The sequence below is a fragment of the Dromiciops gliroides genome, chromosome 2 (genome assembly GCF_019393635.1).
Source record: "Dromiciops gliroides isolate mDroGli1 chromosome 2, mDroGli1.pri, whole genome shotgun sequence".
Classification (NCBI taxonomy): Eukaryota; Metazoa; Chordata; class Mammalia; order Microbiotheria; family Microbiotheriidae; genus Dromiciops; species Dromiciops gliroides.
This window is the reverse complement of record NC_057862.1, coordinates 213,750,203-213,773,395: the sequence shown is the minus strand read 5'-3', so window position 1 is coordinate 213,773,395 and position 23,193 is coordinate 213,750,203. Positions and strand designations below refer to the sequence as shown.

The window sequence follows — 23,193 nt, the reverse complement described above, 5'->3', positions numbered from 1 at the left end:
CAGAAATGTGAGTTGCTGTTATGATGGATACCATCATTGCCATCAGCACCATCTTCATCACAATAGTAGCACTTCTTTTTTTGGACCAGGCCTGTGAGTTCTTTGGCATAGATAGCTCCCAGGGAGGAAACTGCATGTTGTAATGCAGATTGGTACTTGCTCCGTAACTTTTAGTCTTAAGAATTGTCTGGGGGTATTTAGGGAAGAAGCACCTTGTCCAGGGTCACACAGCCAAGATATGTCAGAGGTGGGATTTGAAGCCAGGTCTTTGTGGCCTGGAGGCTACCTATCTCCTCCACCACCACTGCTTCTCAATAGTTGTACTAATATGTCTAGCTGGGTAACTGGTCTCTAGGGCCATCTGTGACTCAAAGCAAGGGGAAAAAAACCTATCCTAATCCTGAACCACTTGTATTTTTCTGTTTGCTCTCTTTTCTTCCTTCCAAGGAAGCGGGAAGACCCTGGCCTTTGCCATCCCCATGATTCACTCAGTGTTGCGCTGGCAGGAGGAACAGAAACAGACCAGCCAGGGGCAGGCTGGAGGTCACTCTGAGGATGATGGAGCGTGCTCAGGGGATGAGGGTGATTCTTCTGATGACAGTAATGAAACACTGCACCCCCCACCAGTGGAAAGAGAAGAAGAGGATGAAGACCTATCTCACAGTTCAGGTGACAAAAAGGAGTCTGGTGACATAAAGCTGGAGTTTGATGATGAAAAGCTCCACAGAAAGTGTAGTAACCCATTGCTTGGACTTGTTCTGACACCCACTAGGGAGCTGGCTGTGCAAGTCAAACACCATATTGATGCTGTGGCTAAGTTTACAGGTAAGCTTCCCGCACGTCTCTCCCCATGTGGCCTTGTGTTATGGTTACTTGGGCTGCCCTGCCTGGTAGGCGCTGACCTCATGGTGAAATAATGGGTTTTTAAAGTTTTATATTTGAAAGAGGAACATGTTGCTATTTAGCCTTCACCTTATCTAAAGGTTACAGCAGTTACTGGGTCACAAGAGATGTGGTTTTTCATCTCATCAAAATGTGGCCATTACAATAATTACCTTTTCTTTCCTGATGGTAAAGCCATATGTGTGTGTGTGTGTGTGTGTGTGTGTGTGTGTGTGTGTGAGACACACACAGTCTCATTCAGTTCTCACAACCTTATGAAGTAGTCAGGTTGGAGATCATTCTCCTTTTACAGATAAGAAAACAGGGCCAGTAAGGGAGAACAGCTAGTCCAGAATCACACAGCTAGTAAGGGCTCCTGATCCTGAGTTTGGATTTCTATCTGTTTGTACTGTCTAAGCTTGACTTAACAACTAAACAGAATATGAACAGCTATGAGATGCCACAGGAGAAAGAGAACTGATTGTAACCAGGTGACTTGCGTTCAAATCCCACTTCTTTGTATTCTCTGAGCAAGATAACAGTTTATTCACAGGGCACAGACCTGTTAATAAAATAGGTCTAGGGGGCAGCTAGGTGGGGCAGTGGATAAAGCACCAGCCCTGGATGCAGGAGGACCTGAGTTCAAAGCCGGCCTCAGACACTTGACACTTACTACCTGTGTGACCCTGGGCAAGTCCCTTAACCCCAATTGCCTCACCAAAAATAAATAAATAAAAAATAGATAGATAGGTAGATAGATAGATAGTCTGATGACTGCCTCAGTGAACCCAAGATCAAGAATTGGAGATGCAACTTCTTTTTTTTTAATCATAAAAGTATTTTATTATTTTCTAGTTCTAAGTAGAATAGTTTTCAACATTTGTTTTTATAAGATTTCTAGTTCCAAATTTTTCTCCCTCTCTTCCTTCCCCCCTCCTCAAGACAGTAAGCAATTTGTTATAGGTTATATATGTACAATCACATTAAACATATTTCTGCATTAGTCTTGCTGTGAAAGAAGAATCAGAATAAAAGGCAAAAACCTCAAAAAACAAAAACAAAAAAAGTAGAAACAGTATGGTTCAATCTGCATCTAGATTCAACAGTTCTTTTTTCTGGATGTGGAGAACATTTTTCGTCATGAGTCCTTTGGAATTATCTTGGATCATTGTATTGCTGAGAAGAGTTAAATCTATCACAGTTGATCATCACACATTGTTGATACAGAGATGCAACTTCTTTTTATAAGCATAGAACAAAGAACAGAACAGGGGAGGTGAGGAAATAATACAGTTGGTTATAGGGTTGGCAGCATCATGGGGGTGAGGAATTATGATTGGTTACACAAAGGACAATGTGGGACCAAGACCACCCCTCTCTGTGTTAGAGGAATGGTTTCTGGATTTATGGAACCCACCTCTCATCCTGAGTAAGATAAGACTGGAAAGCTAGGACTGGGTCAGCTTGCACGCACTCAAAGATGACATGCAAATGTCATGAAGTTTCTTAGGAGATAAAATCATGAGCGATGACAAGTTTCCTTGGCACAAAGTGACTTGCAGGTGGTGCTGAGATAACAGTTCCCTTAGAGTGTTTGATGAGAGTATTGAATCTCTAAGCTTAGCTCAGAATTTTTCTTTAATTAAAAGTGATTGATAGGAAAACTGAACTTCTGCAATCTAACTTGAGAGAGAGAGAGACTGAACTTTTGAATTCATGAGCTTCACTCAGAGACAAAGACAAGGCTTAGGTTGATGTATAAAATATAGAATAAGGTTAGAGAACAGACTCAATTACAGCATATGTTTAGTTTTCACACCTTACTAGCTCTGTGACCTTGGGCAAGCTATTTAACCTCCCTGGGCCTCACTATCCTCATTTGTAAAGTGAAGAGGTTTTGCTAGCTGGCCTTAGGTGCCTTCTATCATCAGTCAGCCATGATGATGATGATGATAGCAGCTAACATATAGTGCTTACTATGTGCCAGGCACTGTGCTAAGTGTTTTACAGTTACATCGTTTGGTCCTTACAACAATGCTGGGAGGTAGGTGTTGTGATTGTCTCCATTTTTTGGGGGGGGGGGCGCAGGGCAATGAGGGTTAAGTGACTTGCCCAGGGTCACACAGCCAGTAAGCGTCAAGTGTCTGAGGCCGGATTTGAACTCAGGTCCTCCTGAATCCAGGGCTGGTGCTTTATCCACTGCGCCACCTAGCTGCCCTGATTATCTCCATTTTACAGATACTGTAGGGAGGACGGATATATTTTACAGATACAGGAAACTGACCAAGGATAAATAACTTGCCCAGGGTTACACAGCTAGGAAGTGTGTGATGCTGAATTTGAATTCAGCTCTTCATGATTCCATGCCTTGTACTTTATTAAGGATTTGCAATTACTGTCCTAGGTGCTGAGGATCCAAGTACAGAAAGTGAAACAGTGATTGTAGTCAGCTAACATTTTAAGGAGGAGATAAGTATTTATAATAATATAGTCGGGGGCAGCTAGGTGGCACAGTGGATAAAGCACCAGCCCTGGATTCAGGAGGACATGAGTTCAAATCCAGCTTCAGACACTTGACACTTACTATCTGTGTGACCCAGGGCAAGTCACTTAACCTTCATTGTCCGGCCCCGCCCCCCCCCCCAATATACACACACGCATTCACCATAAACATAAGTTAATAAATAAAAATCATACAAAGTGATTACATACAAGATAGTTTAGAAGACAGGACTTTAGCAGGTGGGGGCATGAAGAAAGGCTTCATATAGATGATGGTGCCTGTGCTACATCTTTAAAGAGAGGACCTCTGTGGGATTAGAGAGATAGAGAGGGCATTCCAGGTGAGGGGATGTTGAGGAGTTGGCAGCAGAGTGTGTTGTGTGCATAACAGAGGGAAGGGCAATTCGGCTGGATTGCGGAATGGGAAAACATCGTTTGCATCTCATTTTGGGGCCAGTTTGTGTGGGGCTTTGAAAATGAATCTGTGCAGTTTACATTAAGACAATAGGGAGCCATTGAATTGAATGAAATAGGGGAGTCCCATGTTCAGACCTGCATGTCAGGAAAACTCTGGTTCTAGATCTTTGAATGGAAGGGGACTTTTTCACCATTCTGTCTTTTTCTCAAGGCAGAATCTCTTGAAAGACTTGAGAAAAATATCAACCACTTCATTTGTCTGTAGGTTTTTATTTTTTCTTATCACTGATGACTCTTAAATTCTTGCCATTTGTTTGGAAACTTACCCAGTGTGGAAACAGATTTTGTTTTTGCAGAGACTGAGGTTTTGTTTTTCCCAAGGTCAATTCTGTCCCATCCTTTCCTCTCCTTCATGTTACTTAGAATCTCACACATCTGCCATGTAGACAGTCCTCAGGTTGCTTTGTTTGGCTACTTCAGGGTTCTTATTAGATCAAGCCACTTGTCAGTGTCAAGGGCTCAGTCATCTGACACTTTTGGTCATTCAGCAGCTCCTAGGTATCTGGGCAGCTCTGGCCCCAGGAAGGCTGCATGTCTCTTGTTCTGTGAATGCATTTGAAAGTGGACATAGCTTGTCTCATCAATAGCATCCAGACTGCTCACCCTGGTATTCAGTGCCCTTCATAGATCTTACTTTCACTAGTGATGACAGTAGAGGCTCTGTTTTGGGGGAAATGGTGATAAATGAGATTGGTTAAATGGGATTAGCCTTCCCTGTCTCTATCTCTATCTCTCTCTTCTTCCCTCTCTTGTCTCCCTCTCCCCTTTTTCTCTCTCCCTTCTTCCTTTCTGATTCTCCACATCACTTCTCTCTCCCCTCTTTCCTTCCTTCTCCCCCTTTTCCTCTCTTTCCTCCTTCTTCCTCTGTTTTCCCTTTTCTTCTTCCTCTCCCTTCCCTTTTTGTGTCTCTCTTGTTCCACATCTCAATGTCCCTTAAAGTGGAATTCTCTGATTTCTTGTCTTGGCCCTTCTTTGTCTATGTAGATAAAGCACTTGCAAACCCGAAAGTGTTATATTAATATTAGATATTATATTTCTTTTTTATTATAATTTTTAAATTTTATTCTGAACTTAAGAAATAAAACAAACATTTCCATAACATAGTAGAACAGAGAAAAAGATGACTGCACACAAAACTGCAAATGTACAACTTACTATTCCTATTAAATATATAATAAAGTTATCATGTAACTTTCTTTTTTCTTTTTTCCTCCTCCTCCCTGCCTGTGGCTACCATTAGACACAAATGTGTGTGTGTGTGTGTGTGTGTGTGTGTGTGTGTGTGTGTGTGTGTGTAAACCTTATATACATACTTCTATTTATCAGATCTTTTTCTGAATGCAGATAGCATTTTCCTTCATAGGTCTTTTGTAGTTAATTTGGGTATTTATAATAGTCAGGATGACTTAGTTGCTCAAAGATTTTCTCAAAACAATATTGCCATTAATGATGTTCTTTGGTTCTTCTCATTTTACTCTTCTTATTTTGTGCAAGTCATGGACAGACTAAGATCATTGAGCTCATCATTTTTTATAACTCAGTGTAGTATTCCATCACAATCATATGCCACAACTTGTTCAGTTCAGCCATTCCCCAGTAGATGGGCATCCCCACAATTTCTAATTCTTTGCCACCACAAAGAGAGCTGCTATAAATATTTTAGCACATGTAGATTATTTTCCTTTTCCCCTGATCATCTTGGGAAATAGAGCTAGAAGTGGTATTGCTGGGCCAAAGGGCAGTTAAATAGCTCTTTGGGCATAATTCCAGATTGCTCTCCAAAATGGTTGGATCAATTCACAGTTCTACCAGCAGTGAATTAATGTCCCAATTTTTCCACATCCCTCCAACATCTGCCGCTGCCACTTTCTTCTCCTTCAGTCATTTTAGCCAATCAGATAGGTATAAAATGATATCTCAGTGTTCGCTGTTATTTTTTAAAATAAACCTTTACTTCTAAGTATAACATCATATCATCTACAATGTTAGCTATTATTAATAAAGATTAGTGATACCCTTACAGCATGTTTATTCATTCCCATAGCTTCATTTACTCCAAATCAGTCTCTTTTGCATTGACCTTAGAGTTTTAGAATGCAAGCTCCCTGCCAGCAAGGATTGGTTCAGTCTTTGTATTTGTATCCTTCGTGGCTAACTCATAATAGCCATTTACTAAATACTTATTCATTAATTGATGGACTATCTTAAGTTCCTGGAAGGAACCTTTAATCCTCTTGGTTGGTACCAACCCTTAGTCCTTACCTCTCCCTATGTTTTATACCTCTCCTTCATGCTTATTACGTAACATTGAGTATAGAAATCACCTGTGTTTGTGTCTCATCCCCTATGACTCAAGAATGCCATATGTCTTATCTGAGCTCTGTGTCTTTCTCAGGATTTATCATAGTACTCTGCACTCACGAGGCATTGGATAAATGATAAATTGAATGATGTCATGAAAATAGTTGTGAAAGGGGGGAGGGTTTGCATTTTGGGGTTCTTTGCTAGTTTCACTTTAGTAGCTATGTGACCTTGACCAAGTTATATCTCTTTGGGTATCCATTTTCTTATCTGTAAGTAAAATTTCAGTAGATGACCTCTGAGGTTCCTTCTGATTCTAATAGATATTAGAAAAATAATATAAATATCACTTTATTATTTAATAGGTACCCAACAGTCCTGCCAATCTGTGCTACTGGTTGCTCCTTCAACATGCTTTTTTTTTTTTTGGTGGGGCAATGAGGGTTAAGTGACTTGCCCAGGGTCACACAGGTAGTAAGTGTCAAGTGCCTGGGGTCGAATTTGAACTCAGGTCCTCCTGAATCCAGGGCTGCTGCTTTATCCACTGCGCCACCTAACTGCCCCTTAACACGCTTTATATTTTCCTGCCCCTCTGCTTTTGCTCATGGTCTTCTTTCCCATTTGGATAACCCCACATACCCTTCCCCAACTGAGAGATGTGGCATAGAGTAGAGATAGTGAATGAAGTGGATTCTGAACCACCTGAAGGTCTACACTCAAATGACAGTCACCAGTGGTTCTTTGTTTACTTGGAAGGCAGTTTCCAGAGGAGGGCCCCAAGGATGGGGGCCTGGGCCTGTGCCGTTTGCCATTTAAAACAGTGACTGGGTTGAAGGCTAAGATAATAGCATCCTAATAAAATGTACAGATATCATGGGACTAGGAGGGATGATTAACAGGCTGGATGACAGAACCAGGATCCAGAAAACATCTTGACAAACTAGAAATGGGAACATGTGGTTAGATCACAGTTCATTTGAAAAATATCTGGGGTTTTGTATGAATTCTTAAGCTCTGTGTGAGTCAGCTGTGTGATGTGGCTGCCAGGAAAGCGAATGTGATCTAGGGCTAATCCATCCTGCTTAGACCTTCTCTATATCATCACGGTCAGTTACAGAGGAGGGCATTCAGAATGGTGGAATGCCTAAAGCCAGTATCAGATTAAAAATTGGTGGAGGGACCTGTTTAGTTTTGGGGAGAGAAGGCTCAGGGAAGCATGCCAGCTGTTTTAAAATACTTGGAAGCCTATCATTTGGGAAAGGGATTAGACTTCTTTTGCGGGGAGAGCAGGGAGCATGTGTATATAGCCACACTGTGTGCCAGGCACTCTGCTAAGTACTTTTACAGTTATTTCATTTAACAGCAACCCTGTAGGTAGGTGCTGTTATTATTCCCATTTTTCATTTGGGGAAACTGAGACAAACATATTAAGTGACTTGCCCAAGGTCACACAGTCAGTGTCTGTGGCTGGATTTGAACTCTTCAGGTCTAACTCTCCCTCCATTGTGCCACATGGCTGTCTTTGACTCCAGGGGAAAAAATTCCGCCCCCCCCCCCCCCCCGCCCAAATATTTGTAGAAGGGCTTAGTTATGTTTGATGTCAGGAAAACCTTCCTACAAATGAGTGGCAGAGGGAATTCTTTAGATGACCACCAACATAGAGCCTTCCTAATGCTGAAATTCAGTGATCCTTCTTCGTCTAGCCCAGATGTCACCTTTCCCCTGTAGCCCTCTTGGATTACCAGACTTGAAAGTGGTCTCACTTGTCACCAGGCTCCATCTCCCTTTTCACATGCCATCCTTATGATATTAACACTCTCAAAATCTTTAGCCTGGTCAAAATGCTTTAAACAGGGTCATAGGGTGTTTGCTGCATCCTATGTGGACTTGGAGAGCTGCTCCTTCTGGGTGTTTAGTAGATGCCCAGCTTACATGGGCTAATTCAGACAAGAGACTGAATTTATTATTTTGTTGGCATAAGTAATCCCTAAGAGAGGAAATTCCCTCTACAAGTGCAGGTTGGCACAGTCTCAGCAACTTAAATTTCTTGTAGAGTTGTCTGGGACTCTGGGAGTGACTTGCCCAGGGTCACTCAGTTAGCGTCTCTGATGTATCACTGCCCATCTCTTGCTGATTATGCTAGGAAGTACGAAGTCTCATTATGCTTGGAGTCCTTTTATCTTGTGTTCTAGGCATCAGAACTGCTCTCTTGGTTGGTGGGATGGCTCCTCAGAAACAGCAAAGGCTGCTGACTCGCCGGCCAGAAATTGTGATTGCCACACCCGGGCGTCTGTGGGAGTTAATTAAAGAGCAACACCATCACCTCTCAAATCTCAAGCAGCTCAGGTAAAAGAGCCTTTGTGAACTCCTGCCTTCCTCCCTTCTACCCTGCCTGTTCCTAATTAGGTGACCTGGTTATCCAGTTACCCTGGTTTTTTCCCCAGCAATTTAGTAACATGGCCTGGATGGCAGGCCTCATTTTTGTCCCAGAGGGCTGCACTAGAGCTCCCCTGACATTTTCAGTGTGTACAGTGTCTGCTAGCCTCAGAGTTTTAGGTTAACAGCATTTTTTTTTTTCTTAAAGGGAGGGTTTTATTTTTTTTAAATTTTTTTTTTGGTGAGGCATTTGGGGTTAAGTGACTTGCCCAGGGTCACACAGCTAGTAAGTGGTAAGTGTCTAAGGCCAGATTTGAACTCAGGTCCTCCTGACTCCAGGGTCGGTGCTCTATCCACTATGCCACCTAGCTGCCCCTGAGTTTTAGGTTAAAAGAAGAAAATAGTTTAAAGAATCAATTCTATGAATATAGTATAGGGGAGAGGGTGACTAGATTCATTTGAAAAAGAACTGGGGGTCCTAGTGGTCTGCAAACTCAGCATGAGCTAGAGGTGTAATATAGCCAAAACTGCTTCTGTGGCCTTGGGATGCATGAGTAGATGTAGATCCATCCTATTGGTACCCTACCCTGGGCAGACTGTAATTGGAGTATAATGCTAACTTCTGAGTCGCAGAATATTCAGGATGATAAGGGACTAGAGACAATGCAGTTTGAGAACAGGTTGATGGAAGTGAAGAAGTTTAACTTAGACATAAGAAACTGAAATGGGGCTGTGGTACCTAGCCAAGTATCTTAAGAACTGTCCCATGGAAGAGAGATTGGTGTTCTGCTTGGCCCAGAGGGAGGAACAAAGGAAGGATTTATTAAGCAAGGAAGGATTTCCATGTGCCAGATACTGTGCTAAAGGCTTTACAGATATTATCTCCTTTGATCCTCATAACAGCCCTGGGAGGTAGGTGCTGGTATTATCCCCATTTTATAGATAAGGAAACTGAGACAGAGGTTAAGTGACTTGCCCATGGCCACATAGCCAGTGAGTGTTTGGCTGAATTTGAACTCAAGTCTTTCTGTTTCTAGGCTCAACAACACTTAGCTTCAGAGAGGCCAGTTTCAGACTGATAAAAGGTTTGTTGTTAGGTTGTTTCAGTCGTGTCCAAATCTTCATGACCTCATTTGGGATTTTCATGGCAAAGATACTGCAGTGGTCTGCCATTTCCCTCTCTAGCTCATTTTACTGTCTAGGAACTGAAGCAGAAAGGATTAAGTGACTTGCCCAGGGTCACCCAGCCAGTAAGTGTCTACAGCCAGATTTGAACTCACAAAGATGAGTCTTCCTGACTCCAGGCCCAGCACTCTATCCACTTTGCCACCTTTCTGCCCATAAGGAGAAACTTCCTAATAGTTGGAGCTGCCCCCAAAGTGGGATAGGCTTCCTCAAGAGATGGCGAGTTCTCCTTCACTGGAGATTTAAGTCAAAGGCTGGGTCATCATTATATAAATACCATATTTTATAATGTATATCATTCATAACATAAAGCATAGGGCAGAGGGAATTCTTGTTTAGGTGACTCCTGAGATCCCGAGTCTGCCATTCTGTGCATCTAACAAGCAGAGGCCAGAGTGTCATGAAGGCAGTCTTTTGAGATGGTGTGGGGTGCAAGCCTCTGGTGCCTTTGGGGGCCTGAGGACTGGAGCATGGGTGCGGGTCATGACTAACAGACATGCTTTGCTTGGACAGGTGCCTTGTGATTGATGAGGCAGATAGAATGGTTGAAAGAGGCCACTTTGTGGAACTCTCCCAGTTGCTGGAAATGCTGAATGACAGCCAGTATAATCCGCAAAGACAGACATTTGTATTTTCTGCCACGCTGACTTTGGTCCACCAGGCACCTGCCAGAGTATTTCAGAAGAAAAATGCCAAAAAAATAGACAAGACGGGCAAGCTGGACATGCTGATGCAGAAGATTGGGATGAGGGGAAAACCAAAGGTGATAGACTTAACAAGGAAAGAGGCCACAGTGGAGACCCTGACCGAGACCAAAATCCATTGCGACAAAGAGGAGAAGGACTTCTATCTCTATTACTTTCTGCTTCAGTACCCAGGGAGAACTATGGTCTTTGCCAATAGCATTGACTGCATCAAACGACTCACAGCTCTCCTCTCCATCCTGGACCGAGATCCACTTCCTTTGCATGCAAACATGCACCAGAAGCAAAGATTAAAAAACCTAGAGCGGTTTGCTGAACGAGACAAGTAAGCTGAGGGTGGAGGGCAGGCCCAAGCCCCTTATAAATAGGCCAGCAGAGCTGGAGGGAGGGAACTGAAGCTTATCTGTCAGTCTGTGGGCAGGTGTCGTCCCTCTGAAGTGTCCTCCTACCACTCCCCACCTCAGTAGCCTTTCAGCCACTGCAACCTTGCTGAACCTTGATTGACTTCTTGTGAAACTTCATCCAGCAAATGGAGAGAGTGTTTTTCAGTCTAATTGAGCTCTTACAGTCCTGGGGCTGACCTCATTTCTACATCCCCTGGAATTGTATTGAGCCACATGAGCACCGAAATGTGTTTGTTATAGTGAAGATGCCCTGTAGATCGATCCCTCAGTAAAAGCAAAGTTCAAACTGGGCAGGTTGAGGGGATGAGGAAGGACGGGGAGCAGGCTAGGGAGATCAGCTTCCAAGCCCTCAGTTCCAAAGAAAGGGCTTAGAAGAGGCTCTGTTATTCTGGGTGTATTGTCAGATCAACGGGTTGCTCATTTCTATAGCAAATAGTTCACTGCCGTTCATGAAATAAAACATGGAATGTCAGGGCTAGGAGGGACCTCAGAACGCAGAGCAGAAAGTGTTAGAAATGGCTAGATAGAAGTGGTCTTTGTGAGGTAAAGGCTAGACTGAAACTTGGAATGTGGACTGTTCCCCCTAGAATGGGCCTGGAAAGAACCCTAAAGCTAGGAGGACTTGGTAGGTACCTCCTCATTTTGCAGATGAGGAAAAAGAGACCCAGAGAAGTAAAAGTCACATAATTTGCCCCAGGTTATATGAGTTTTATGTGTGTTTGTATACACACATACACACAACATGTATGTGTACATTATACATATGTGTACATGTGTATGTAAGTATAATGAGTTGTAACACTTAAGACCAGTATTTTTCCACCCTGTATCATGCTGCTCTCTCAGATATCAAATTACATCGCTATGATCCCTCAACTTACCATAAGAGTTCTCTCTTTGTAGACTAGCCCAATGATTGGTGGCTCTCATCATGAGGGATTTTTCCTTTTCAATGATCCTGAACACCATCCTTTCTCTTGCAGTGGTGTTCTCCTATCAACAGATGTGGCTGCTCGGGGCTTGGATATTCCAGATGTTCAGCATGTCATCCATTACCAGGTGAGCATGTTTGGGTTCATTTTTGGGTATGGTGATTCCCAACCTACATTGGTGATCTGAAAGATCATTGAATGGTGCATAACCAGTTTAGTAGTTGCAAGTTGTTTCCTTTTCTCAGTGAGCAATAACATTTATTTAGAGAGAGACTATCCCCTCCCCCCCAACCAAAAAAAGCTACAAAGCTCAGTTCTGCTCTAAACCATTGATTTTAGATGCTTCTCTCATCACTCGTACATTTTAGATAACTTCCCCTCTCATGTAGGGTAAAGCCCTATACTGGGTGTTTAAAAAAGAAAGAAAGAAAGAAAACAGCTGCTTGTGAAAGGAACAGGGTTACTTGAGGGGGCTAGACTAACCATTGTCCCAGTGTACATGGCAGTCCAAAGAATTAACCCCATAATTGGCCGCAGTAGTAGAGAGAGGCAGAGAGTCCAGATGGGGTTGGTGAGAGTGTCTCTGTGGTTTCCCCTGGCCAGACTGCTTCTGGAGGAGGATGCTCAGATCGAGGGACCACATTTGAGGAAGGACATTGATAAGCTGGTATGTGCCAGAAGTAGATGATCAGAAGGGAGTGACAGTTGAAGGAATTGAGAATGGAGGATGTTTAGCCCAAAGAGGAGTAGGCCGGTGCTGGGGCTGGGATGGGGTGGTAGGGAAGAGAAATGACCTTCATATTTTTGACGGGCTACTGTTATATAAAAGAGGAATTAGATTTGTTTTCTTTGACTCCAGAAAGGCCAAACTAGAATCCATATATGGAAGTTACAGAGAAGCAGATCATAGATCTTGAACTGGAAGGGACTTAGAAGCTTTGTAGTCCAACACTTCATAGTACAGATGACGGAACTGAAGAGGCCTAGGGAGGTTGTGACTTGTTCAAGTTGATAAAGTAAGCTACATAGGTGGGACGTCCATCCAAGCCCTCTAAATCTAGCAGGTGCCTTCTGGTTCAAATCTGGCCTGAAACACTTACCATCTGTGACACTCTGGATGGGTCATTTAGCCATGGTCTGCTTCAGTATCCTCAGATGAGGATATTAATAGCATCTTCCTTGTAGGGTTGTTGTGAGGATAAAATGAGATGTTTGTATAGCACTGTGCAAACCTTAAAGCTCTATATAAAAGCTAGTTGTTATTATACTACTTCTACCACCACCACCACTACCACCACCACTATTACTAGTACTCCTACTGCCACTACAGCCATCACCACTGTAACCACTACCTCTTCTACCACCACCACCACCACCACCATTACCACCATCACCACCCTTATTATCACTACTACTACCATTACTACTACTACTGCCACTACTACTACTACCACTGCTGATACCACCCCTACTACTCCTATCACTACTGGGTTTTATGTAAAGTTTGGAGCTCCAGATTCTATCCCTCCTTCCCTCCCTCTCGTTCCCCCTCTCTGAGGAGATAAGCAATCAGATTTAGGCTATATATGTATCACTGCTACTACTACCACTACTACTACTGCCGCCACCACTAGTGAAGATATTTCCCATGCCAGTGTGATCAGGGATCTAGAACAGCTTGAGCTATCTGATAATGGAATGGGCTGCTTCTGTTAGTGAGTCCTCTGTCCTTGGAGGTGTTGAATAGAGAGGCTGGATGATGATTTTCAGGAATGCTATACAGAAGATTTCCTTCACCAGGCAGGAGACTGGACCACATTGCCATTCAGGTCTCTTCCTCCTATAATCTTCATCTTTAAAATAATGAGAATGAAAGAGATGATCTTTAAGTTCCTTCCCACTCCAAGAATGTATTGCTGTGTTCACTCCCTCTAATGACAGACTATTAGGAATGGAAGGACTTTAGTTAACTTGGTTAACTTGTTAATTAACTTGTTTGTTGTTAATCTGACATTTACAATAATCCTATGAGGTAGAGAGGGTAATTATTTACAATTTCCACAGCAATCTTATTATCTGATTCTAGGAGGAAATGGCAGCCTTTTGACTTGTCTAAAGTCACACAGTAAGCAATAAGAGCCAGGGACAGAACATTGGTTTTCCAGTTTATTCCTTTCTTTTTCAGTTTGAACTTTGCTAACATTGAGGAATATATCTGCAGGGCATCTTCACCATAAAAAACACATTTTAGGGGGCAGCTAGGTGGCACAGTGGATAAAGCACCAGCCCTGGATTCAGGAGTACCTGAGTTCAAATCCGACCTCAGACACTTGACACTTACTAGTTGTGTGACCCTGGGCAAGTCACTTAACTCTCATTGCCCTGCAAAAAAACAAAACACAAAAACCCCACCACATTTTAGTGCCCTTTTGCCTCTGTGATTCTAGACACTGTAGAAGTGAGGTCAGCCCCAGAACTATAAGAGCTTAAATAGATTTTAAAAATCTCACAGAACCTCACATGCACTTAGTTTCATCCATTATGGTTTGAGGCAGTGAGCTGTGGTGGAAAAAGAGTATCAGAAGACCTCAGCTTGAGTCCCAGTCCCATTAAGACAAGTTACCTCATTCTCTGGGTCTCTGTTTCCTTCTCTATAAGTAGGGGGTAACAAGAGTGGTCATCCCCATCTAACGTACCTCAAAGGGTTGTTAAGACAGAGAAGATACTGTATGTTACTTGCTTTCTGAATCCTACAGAGACTTCAGGGATATGGGATTTTGTAATTGTGGGGACTTTCTACCTATTTCCTCCACCCCTTATGCCTTAGTAGATGGTCTTGTAGAGTTATGGCTGAAACATTTATCACTCTGTGGACAGCTTGGTAGTGAGTCTCTCTGTAATTATTATTGTAGTTCAGGCGTGTCCAATTTTTCAGTACTCCATTTGGGATTTTCTTGGCAAAGATACCGGAGTGCTTTGTGATTTACTTTTCCAGCTCATTTTACTGGTGAAACTCAGTCAAGCAGGGTTAAGTGACTTGCCCAGGGTTACACAACTAGTAAATGTCTGAGGCCAGATTTGAACTCAGGTCTTCCTCACTCCAAGCTTGGCACTCTACTCATTTTGCCACCTAGCTTCTCCATCTCCATAGTTCAGATGATGATCTCAAAGGCTGATACTCAGACAGTGGACACACAGTCTGTCACTGGACCTTGGACTAAAGCTTGTCCACTATGTTACAGACCTGTTAGAACCTGTCAGCACCACCTGAGTGGCCCTGGTATAGCCCTCCCAGAGCCCAGGGTAACCTTTGAGTCTCAATGAAGCATCCATCAGAGGAGAACCTAAGTAGAAGAAGCCATAAAATGTTACACAAATATAGGGATGGGGCTGGACCTCCCAGGTGAGGAAGCTCCCTTTATCAGTGCAGATCAGCACCTTCTCTCTAACTTATTATTGACTTAAGATTACTGAGAAGTTAAGTAAGTAACCTGCTTAGTGTCCCAGAGCCAGGGTATGCATCAGAAGTAGGACTTGAAGCCAGGCCTTTTCTTTCCCCTTCACTGTGGTGCCTCTTGTACTGTGCATGTTATACAAATAGAAGCTGTTATTTGCCGCCTCTCCTCTGATTTTAGGAGAGGCTAGCTCATTCCATGACCGTGTTTATTTTTCAGAAGAGCCCGAGTCCCCCATCCTGTCAAAGATCAGCTCTGACCTTCATATAAACACCTTCTGATCCCACCCCTGAGTGCCCCTAATGTTGATCTGTTTTGAAGGTGCCTCGAACCTCAGAGATATACGTGCACCGGAGCGGCCGAACAGCCCGAGCGGCTAAGGAAGGCCTCAGTTTGCTGCTAATTGGACCAGAAGACATGATCAACTTCAAGAAGATTTACAAGACTCTTGAGAAGAACGAGGAGATTCCATTATTTCCCATTGAAATAAAGTGCATGAAAGCAATCAAGGTAAAAAAAAAAAGACCCCAAACCAAAACACCAAACCCAACAAAACCCTCACTTAAACAGAAATATTCCTCTGCTCAAAATGCAACAGCTTTCTCCTTAGATTCTAGGCTTCCATCAACTAACTGGGAATTCTACAGTGGTTCCTCCTGTTATGGGTATCTGACTGTAACTAACTGCTCATGTCAGTTTCCTCATCTATAAAATGGGGATAATGACAGCACCCACCTCTCAGGATCAAATCAGATAATAATTAGACAGCACTTAGCATAGTGTCTGGTGCCTAGTAAGTGCTATAGAAATGTTAGCTGTTATTACTACTACTACTACTACTACTACTACTACTACTACTACTACTACAACATAAGACTTTCATATCTTCACAATATTAATTGCCACCACCACCATCACCACCACCATGTTCATTTTATAGATGAGGAAACTGAGGCAAACAGGGTTCAGTGACTTGCCCAGGGTCATATGGCTGGTAAGTGTCTGCAGCTAGATATGAACTACTGAAGATGAGTCTTCTGATTCCAAGGCTAGCACTCTATCCAATGAGCCACTTACTACTCCTCTAGGACTTTCATGTCCTCACAATATTACTGTTATTACTTCTAGGCTTTCATATACTCATAATGTTATTATTATTACTACTACAAGACTAAAACACTGGTTGAAGCAATGGATAATAATATGATTATTACAACTACTACTACCATAAGATTTTCTTATACTCACAATATTATTGCTACTATAGGACTTTCATGTATTTATAAAATTACTACTCCTATTCTAACTATTACTAATATAGGGCAGCTAGATGGATAGGCTACTGGGCCTGCGGTCAGGAAGACTCATCTTTGTGAGTTCAAATCTGTCCTTAGATACTTAGTAGCTTCATGACCTTGGGCAAGTCACTTAACCCTATTTGCTTAGTTTCCTTATTTGTAAAATGAGCTGGAAAAAGAAATGGAAAATCACTCCGGTGTTTTTGCAAAAACAACCCCAGATGAGGTTAGGAAGAGTCAGACACAACTGAAAACACAGGCACAACTAAACAACAACAACTAATACTATAGGATTTTCACATACAATATTATTATTAGTACTACAACTACTGGACTTTCACATTCACATACAATATTACTACTACTATATTGGACTTCCATATATTCACAAAAATCCTGTGAGAGGGAGAGGTGGGGCAGGGTGGAGTTTATCCTCATTTTGCAAGTGAAGAAACTGAGGCCCAAGGAGTTGAAGTGACTTGCCCAAGGCCATGTAGCTAAAATTTTGCCACGATCACAATTTCATTTTGAGTAATCCTGTTGTCAACTCCTCCGTCATGTTCTGGTATATTCCTGTTAGCCGGGAGTCAATAACAAAACATATTAAAGCTCTCTGATTAATCTCATGATTATTGTTAATGAGGAACATAGTGGATGTATGGCTGGTTTTGAAGCCAGGACAACCTGGGTCCTCAGGTCATCCCTCCTCAGACATATTGGCCATGTGAGCCTGGGCACTTAACATCTTGGCAGCTCTCTAACACTAAGGGAGAAGGTCTGACCTTTGTGAAAGGAGTCCCCTCTGTCTGTGAAATCGCAGGTCCAGATCTCACTGTTAATGACTAACAGCAACAAGCGCAGGTTCATAGGGTGTTATAACCCGGAGGCTGTTAGCTACCTGGTCTCTAGAACATAGAAACGTCAGAATTGGAAGGATGGTTAGATCACCATCTGTGGTCTAAGCCCTTCACTTTACAGATGATGCAGATGAGACTGAAAGAGGGGAAGGTGCTCTTCTGGGGTTCCTTGGTAATTAATGGTAGCGCTGTAATAGTCTAAGCCTGGTTCTCTGAAACCAATTCATTTCCTAGGTGAGGAAACTGAGTCCTAGCTGGGCCATGGATGCAAATCCAAACTCACATAGTTAGTTAGCAGCAGTTTTCTCCAAAATTCAGGCCACCTGACTCTTAGGACCAGACACTACCACATGATGCTGCCTTCTCATAAAAGCTTACATTTCTACACCACATTATGATTTTTTTTTTCAAAATGAGGCAGTTGGGGTTAAGTGACTTGCCCAGGGTCACACAGCTAGTGTCAGGTGTCTGAGGCCGGATTTGAACTCAGGTACTCCTGACTCCAGGGCCGGTGCTCTATCCACTGTGCCACCTAGCTGCCCCGACATTATGATTTACAGATGCTTTCTTTCACATTTTACTGCATCCTTACCACAGCAGTGTAGACAAAGCAGGAAGGTCTGTTTGCTGACATGATCATTTTATTATCCCCTTTTTACAGATGCAAAAACAGACCCAGAGAAGTTAAATCACTTGTCTGTGGTCATGAGTAGCAAACATGAAACTAAACCCCAGTTCTCTTAGAGGCAGCAGATCTGTGGTGCAGTGGATCAAGCGCTGAGCCTGGAGTCAGACAGGAAGACTTGAGTTCCGAATTGGCCCCACATTTGAATTATTTACTTGCTAGCTAACTCTGACCCTAGGCACTTCACTTGATTTCTTTCTGCCTTAGTTTTCTTGTCTGCAAAATGGGCATCATAATAGCACTTACTTCCCGGGGTTGTTGTGAGGAGCAAATGAGATCATATTTGTAGAATGCTTAGTGCACAGTTGCTGGCATATAGTAGGTGCTTAATAAATGCTTGTTTTTATTCCTGACTCCCCCAGTTCATTGCTCTTCTAAATATGTGTCGTATTTAATTTTGCAGCACATGGCTTCCTTTTCCAATCGGGCTGTAACGTAAATTGCCTTGTAAACTCCAAGTACTTGATCTCCTTACTGTTGTAAGATCTTAGGGTAAATGACTTCAGCTCTCTGAGCCTCAGTTTCCCCATCTGCCAAATGAGGAGGATTGACTAAATGATCTCTTAAGGTCTCCACTGCTAGCATTGTCATCAAAGGAAATAATCATGGAATGCTAGATTTAGAACTGGAAAGGACCTTAGAAGTCATTCTAGTTCAGCCCTCTAATTTTTATAGTTAAGAAAAATGGGGTCCAGGAGGTAAAAGGATTTTCCCAAGGTCATTCATTAGCAAATGGCTGAGCTAGGATTTGAACTCAAGTCCTCTGACCAACTCCACATTCAGCTCTCTTTCCATTGCACCCTTATAGCTCTACCTTTTTGGTTTGCCCTTTGTTTACATGCTCACACTTCTTTTCCAGTGATGCCTCTCCCTGAATCCTACCTAAAATCCATAAGGCATTCTGCCTTCTGGAACCCCGACTTGTATTAAGATCTGTCTCAGACAGTTGTATCTTCTCCCCAGGACAGGATACTGTCGTGTCAACAGAAAGATGGGGAGAAGAAGAACCAAGAGATGTACATGCCTATTCTTGTCCCCTGATGAGCTCAGAACTAAGGAGCTGAGTGTTGGGAGTTGAGAATTTCCAGACTTAGCCATAGGTATTTGATTGCCAGAGAATCAGAATTCTTGCATGCCCAACCAACCGTGGGGGTTTGCTGCTTGTTGCAGAGCCATAATTGCTCTGTGTAGGTCTCCAGCAGATTTATTGTTCTTGGGTAGCGATTATTATTACAAACCTTTTTATCTAGATTTGTAAGTGTTCTGGGCCTGCATTGAATAAAAGTGCCTGATGGGACACATGCATATAATACAAGATGTGGAGACATTGAGGAATGGCTTCTGAAAAGCACCTGAAATGCTTAAGACAATATTCCCCATCCTCCTCTCTGCCTCTCATCTTGCCAGTAGCTGGGGAGCTCACATTTCCTTATATTAACTTTCTGTATGTTTGCTATTTCCTTATCTGTGTGCATAGTTGTTCCTCCCCTCCTCCTTCCACTTGAATGTAAGCTTCCTAAAGGCAAGGACCATTTTCTGCCTTTCTATTCCCCAGCATCTAGCACAGTGCCTGGTACAGAGTGGCTACTTAATCTTTATTGAATTGAATTGAAACTCTAGTTTCTACACTGGGCATAAGAAGGTCTTCGTGGACCACAGTTAATGCAGGTTGATGATTTTCTTTCAAAACTTTAGTTAATAAAACTACGTACTGGGGATGCAGAGCAGGGGAGGTTAATGGGAAAATCCTTGGCCTGGTAGTTGAGACATGGGTTCAGGTTCTGGTGCTATTACTATTTGTCCTTGGGCAAATCACTTCATGTCTTAGGGCCTTGGTCGTCCTCAGTAAAGTGCAGGTTTAGATTACTCATTTCTTAAGTTCCCTTCCATCTGTAAAATACAGTTCCATGACTCTGAGTTATCTTTCTGTGATAGCATTTTATGTGCTGTCCATTAATCAATAAACATTTATTTATCCAGGAGCTAGGGATACAAAGAAAAAATGTCTCTGCTCTCAAAAGAGTTTACATTTTACTACAACTACTACTACCACCACCACCACATTTATTTAATGCTTACTATGTACCAGGTTCTATGCTAAGCACTTTGCAAATATTATTTCACTTTTTTTTTTCCACAAAAAACCCGGGAGGTAGGTGGTATTATTGCCCTCATTTTACATATGAGGAAACTGAGGCAGAGGTTAAATGACTTGTCTAGGGTCACACAGCTAGTAAATATCTGAGGTTGGATTTTTTTGGGGGGGGGCAGGGCAATGAGGGTTAAGTGACTTGCCCAGGATCACATAGCTAGCAAGTGTCAAGTATCTATCTGAGGCCAGATTTGAACTCAGGTCCTGCTGAATCCAGGGCCAGTGCTTTATCCACTGCAACACCTAGCTGCCCCCTGAGGTTGGATTTTAACTCAGGTCTTTCTGACTCTAGGCCCAGAACTCTCATCTACTGCACTACATTGAGAGAACAATATATAAGTATATGCAAAATAAATCTATACATATGTTCTATATTGTCATTCTCTTCTAACTTTAAGGTTTGTGTGTGTGTGTGTGTGCGTGCGCTGCCTCCTCTTGGCTGTGTTTTTGTTCTAGCTTTACTAAACTTAAGATGCCCTTTGATGCATTCTGAGATGCCCTTGGCTGACCACTGCATCTGAAAGCTTTTGAAATTGCGAGGCCAGCAAGATGCCATAAACACGGCATTTTGTGCCAGCGTGAAAATTGTCTCTGCTTTATTGCAGGAACGAGTAAATTTAGCACGACAGATCGAGAAGGAAGAATACTACAATAGCCGAGCAAAGCAGCACGATGCCTGGTTCCAGCAAGCTGCCGATGCTCTTGAAATAGATCTGGACGATGATGTATTCCTAGGCAAGTGGAGGGCCCTGGGGGGTGGGTTAAGCCAGGCTCTTCTCTTGTCTGGAGAGGTCCTTCCACACCAAGATCGGGGCAAACACAAGGTGGGGGGCGGGGGGAGGTTGGTGGCTGCCTTTCTTTGCAGATGTGTCCGGGCCAGAACAAGAACAGAATGTTAAAGCTGTAAGGGGCCTTAGAAATCACTGTTGGCAAGAGAGTTGGAAAAGGTCAGACTAATTGCCCAGAGCAGCTCAGGCCTAGCGCAAGTGGAAAACAATCGAGTTTTATGGCATCAGAGAACATGGAATGTCAGAGCAGGGAAGCAGCTTTGAGAAGTCATCTCATTCAGCCTTCATTATTTTACCATGGTGGGAGGCCCTGAAAGGGGAAGTGATGAACCCAGGGTGACATAGCAGCTCTTCTTCAGGGCCAAGATGAGAGTATGGATTTTGTGGAGCTCATTGCCAGGTTTAGCGGTGTGGTACCTGGAGCGTTAGGCCCAGAATCAAAAAGACTTGGGCTGAAATCCAGCCCTACACAGTACTTATTAGTAGTGTGATCCTGGGAGAGTCATTTCACCTTGGTTTCCTCACCTGTAAAATGGGGGTAATAATAGCCTCTACAGCACTCACCCCTAAGGATCACAGGAGTTAACATAGGTAAAGTGCTTTCCAGATCTCAAAGCGCCATACAGACGCTGACTATTTTTGTCAGTGATACACTGGTATCCAACTTCTGCTGCTCCATGGCCAGTAATAACAACAAATGCTTACATGTGTCTGTTACATGAGGGTGACACAGTACTTCCTGTGAGGTGGCAGGGCTGTGATATATGGCACAAAGGGGGCTGGATTTGGAGTCAGGTCACTTGGATTAGAAGATACCCCTACCCCAGCACTGACTGTGGGAATGTGGACAGGTCACATATCCCCTAATGAGCCTCAGTTTTCATCTGTAAAATGGGATGATAACTGCTTCCTCTGTCTTATCTCACAAGTGGACTGTGAGGAAAACACTCTATCAAGCTGACCCCCTCACAGCCCTGCACTAGTTTGTCACTCCTCTTTTTCAGCTGGAGAAACTGAAGCCCAGAGAGAAAGTCACACCCTTATGGGCCTAAGGACAGCAATCCTTTGACTCTTCCCTCTGGACTCAGACACAGGAGAGATTTCTCTCCTTAAGCCATTTATCCTCTCTGTAGAAGCCCTCACCTCCTCCTGCCTTTGTCGCTTACCTCAGAACCCCTCCACGTCATCCCCTGCTCTCTTCTCCTTTGCTCCTGTCTCTGAGGAAGAGGTGGCTCTTCTCCTTGCCAAGGACAACTCTGTTACTTATGCCCCATTCCATCTAATCTCCTTTGAACCTTGCCCCTTAGATTGTCTTTCCCCCTAACCCTCCCCTTTCATCTTAAATTTGTCCTTGATCTCCTGACTCCTTCCCTGCTGCTCACAGACTTGCCCGGGTCTCTTCCATCCTTCTGCCCTTCATATGACCTTGCTGTCTTCTGAAGCCACTGTCCTGGAGCTGCCTTCCCTTTGTCATGAGTGGTTTTTCTTTCTATAGCCTCTCACTGATCTTATCCATCCCTGTTGGCTCAGTGATCATTTCTGGGCAGATTTCTCCCAGGAATCTGTATGTTTAGGCAAGGTGATAGACATTTATTAGATGCTTACTATGTGTTAGGCGCTATGGTAAGCATTGGGGATACAAATTATAAACAAAAAGAAAGCTAGGCCTTGTCCTCATGTTCTAATGGGAGAAGACAACACACAAGAGAGTGGAAAAGCAGGGAGATACGTAAGGGCAAGTGTGGAAGGTGCCGGAGCAGGGGGGATTGTGGAGAAAAGTCTGGAGCAGAACCAGGAGGGGAATGTTCATTGGCCGGCTTGGGCCTCTCCCCACAGTGGAGGCCCTGGAAGAAGGAGGCCAGCATGGAGGAGGGACGTTCAGGGTGAGGCTGCAACTGAGGCGTGCCAAGTCTGGAAATTCCGAGGCAAAGTCAGGAGAGGGGCCAGACCTTTCTCCCTTGGGACTATAGTTCCACTTACTGAAGGACAGTAAGTCACTGAGGACAGTGTTATAATGAGGCCTGTGTACTACTTAAAAAAAAGAGTGGTATCACTCAGCTTCCTGTGAAATGTCTCTTATTGAAAGTTAGTAAGTGAATACATGTTATCTGTCCTGTATGACAAGTCAACAGATTCCAGTGAACAGGCTGCCAAATGGGGTCTTGCTGAACTTTGCTACCTGGGCATACTGATGC

The 23,193-nt window shown here is 43.2% G+C and overlaps 1 protein-coding gene across 2 annotated transcripts in view; it reads left to right on the top strand.

Annotated features, from left to right (window-relative positions):
* Window positions 1-23,193, top strand: part of DDX24 (DEAD-box helicase 24) — a 91,738-nt gene that overhangs the window by 66,037 nt on the left and 2,508 nt on the right. For both annotated transcript variants that reach the window (XM_043983577.1, XM_043983578.1), the window contains exons 3-8: window positions 448-825; window positions 8,355-8,508; window positions 10,237-10,752; window positions 11,815-11,890; window positions 15,540-15,728; window positions 20,816-20,945. In XM_043983577.1, the coding sequence (XP_043839512.1) occupies window positions 448-825; window positions 8,355-8,508; window positions 10,237-10,752; window positions 11,815-11,890; window positions 15,540-15,728; window positions 20,816-20,945 (1,443 nt within the window). The remainder of the gene's footprint in view (window positions 1-447; window positions 826-8,354; window positions 8,509-10,236; window positions 10,753-11,814; window positions 11,891-15,539; window positions 15,729-20,815; window positions 20,946-23,193) is intronic.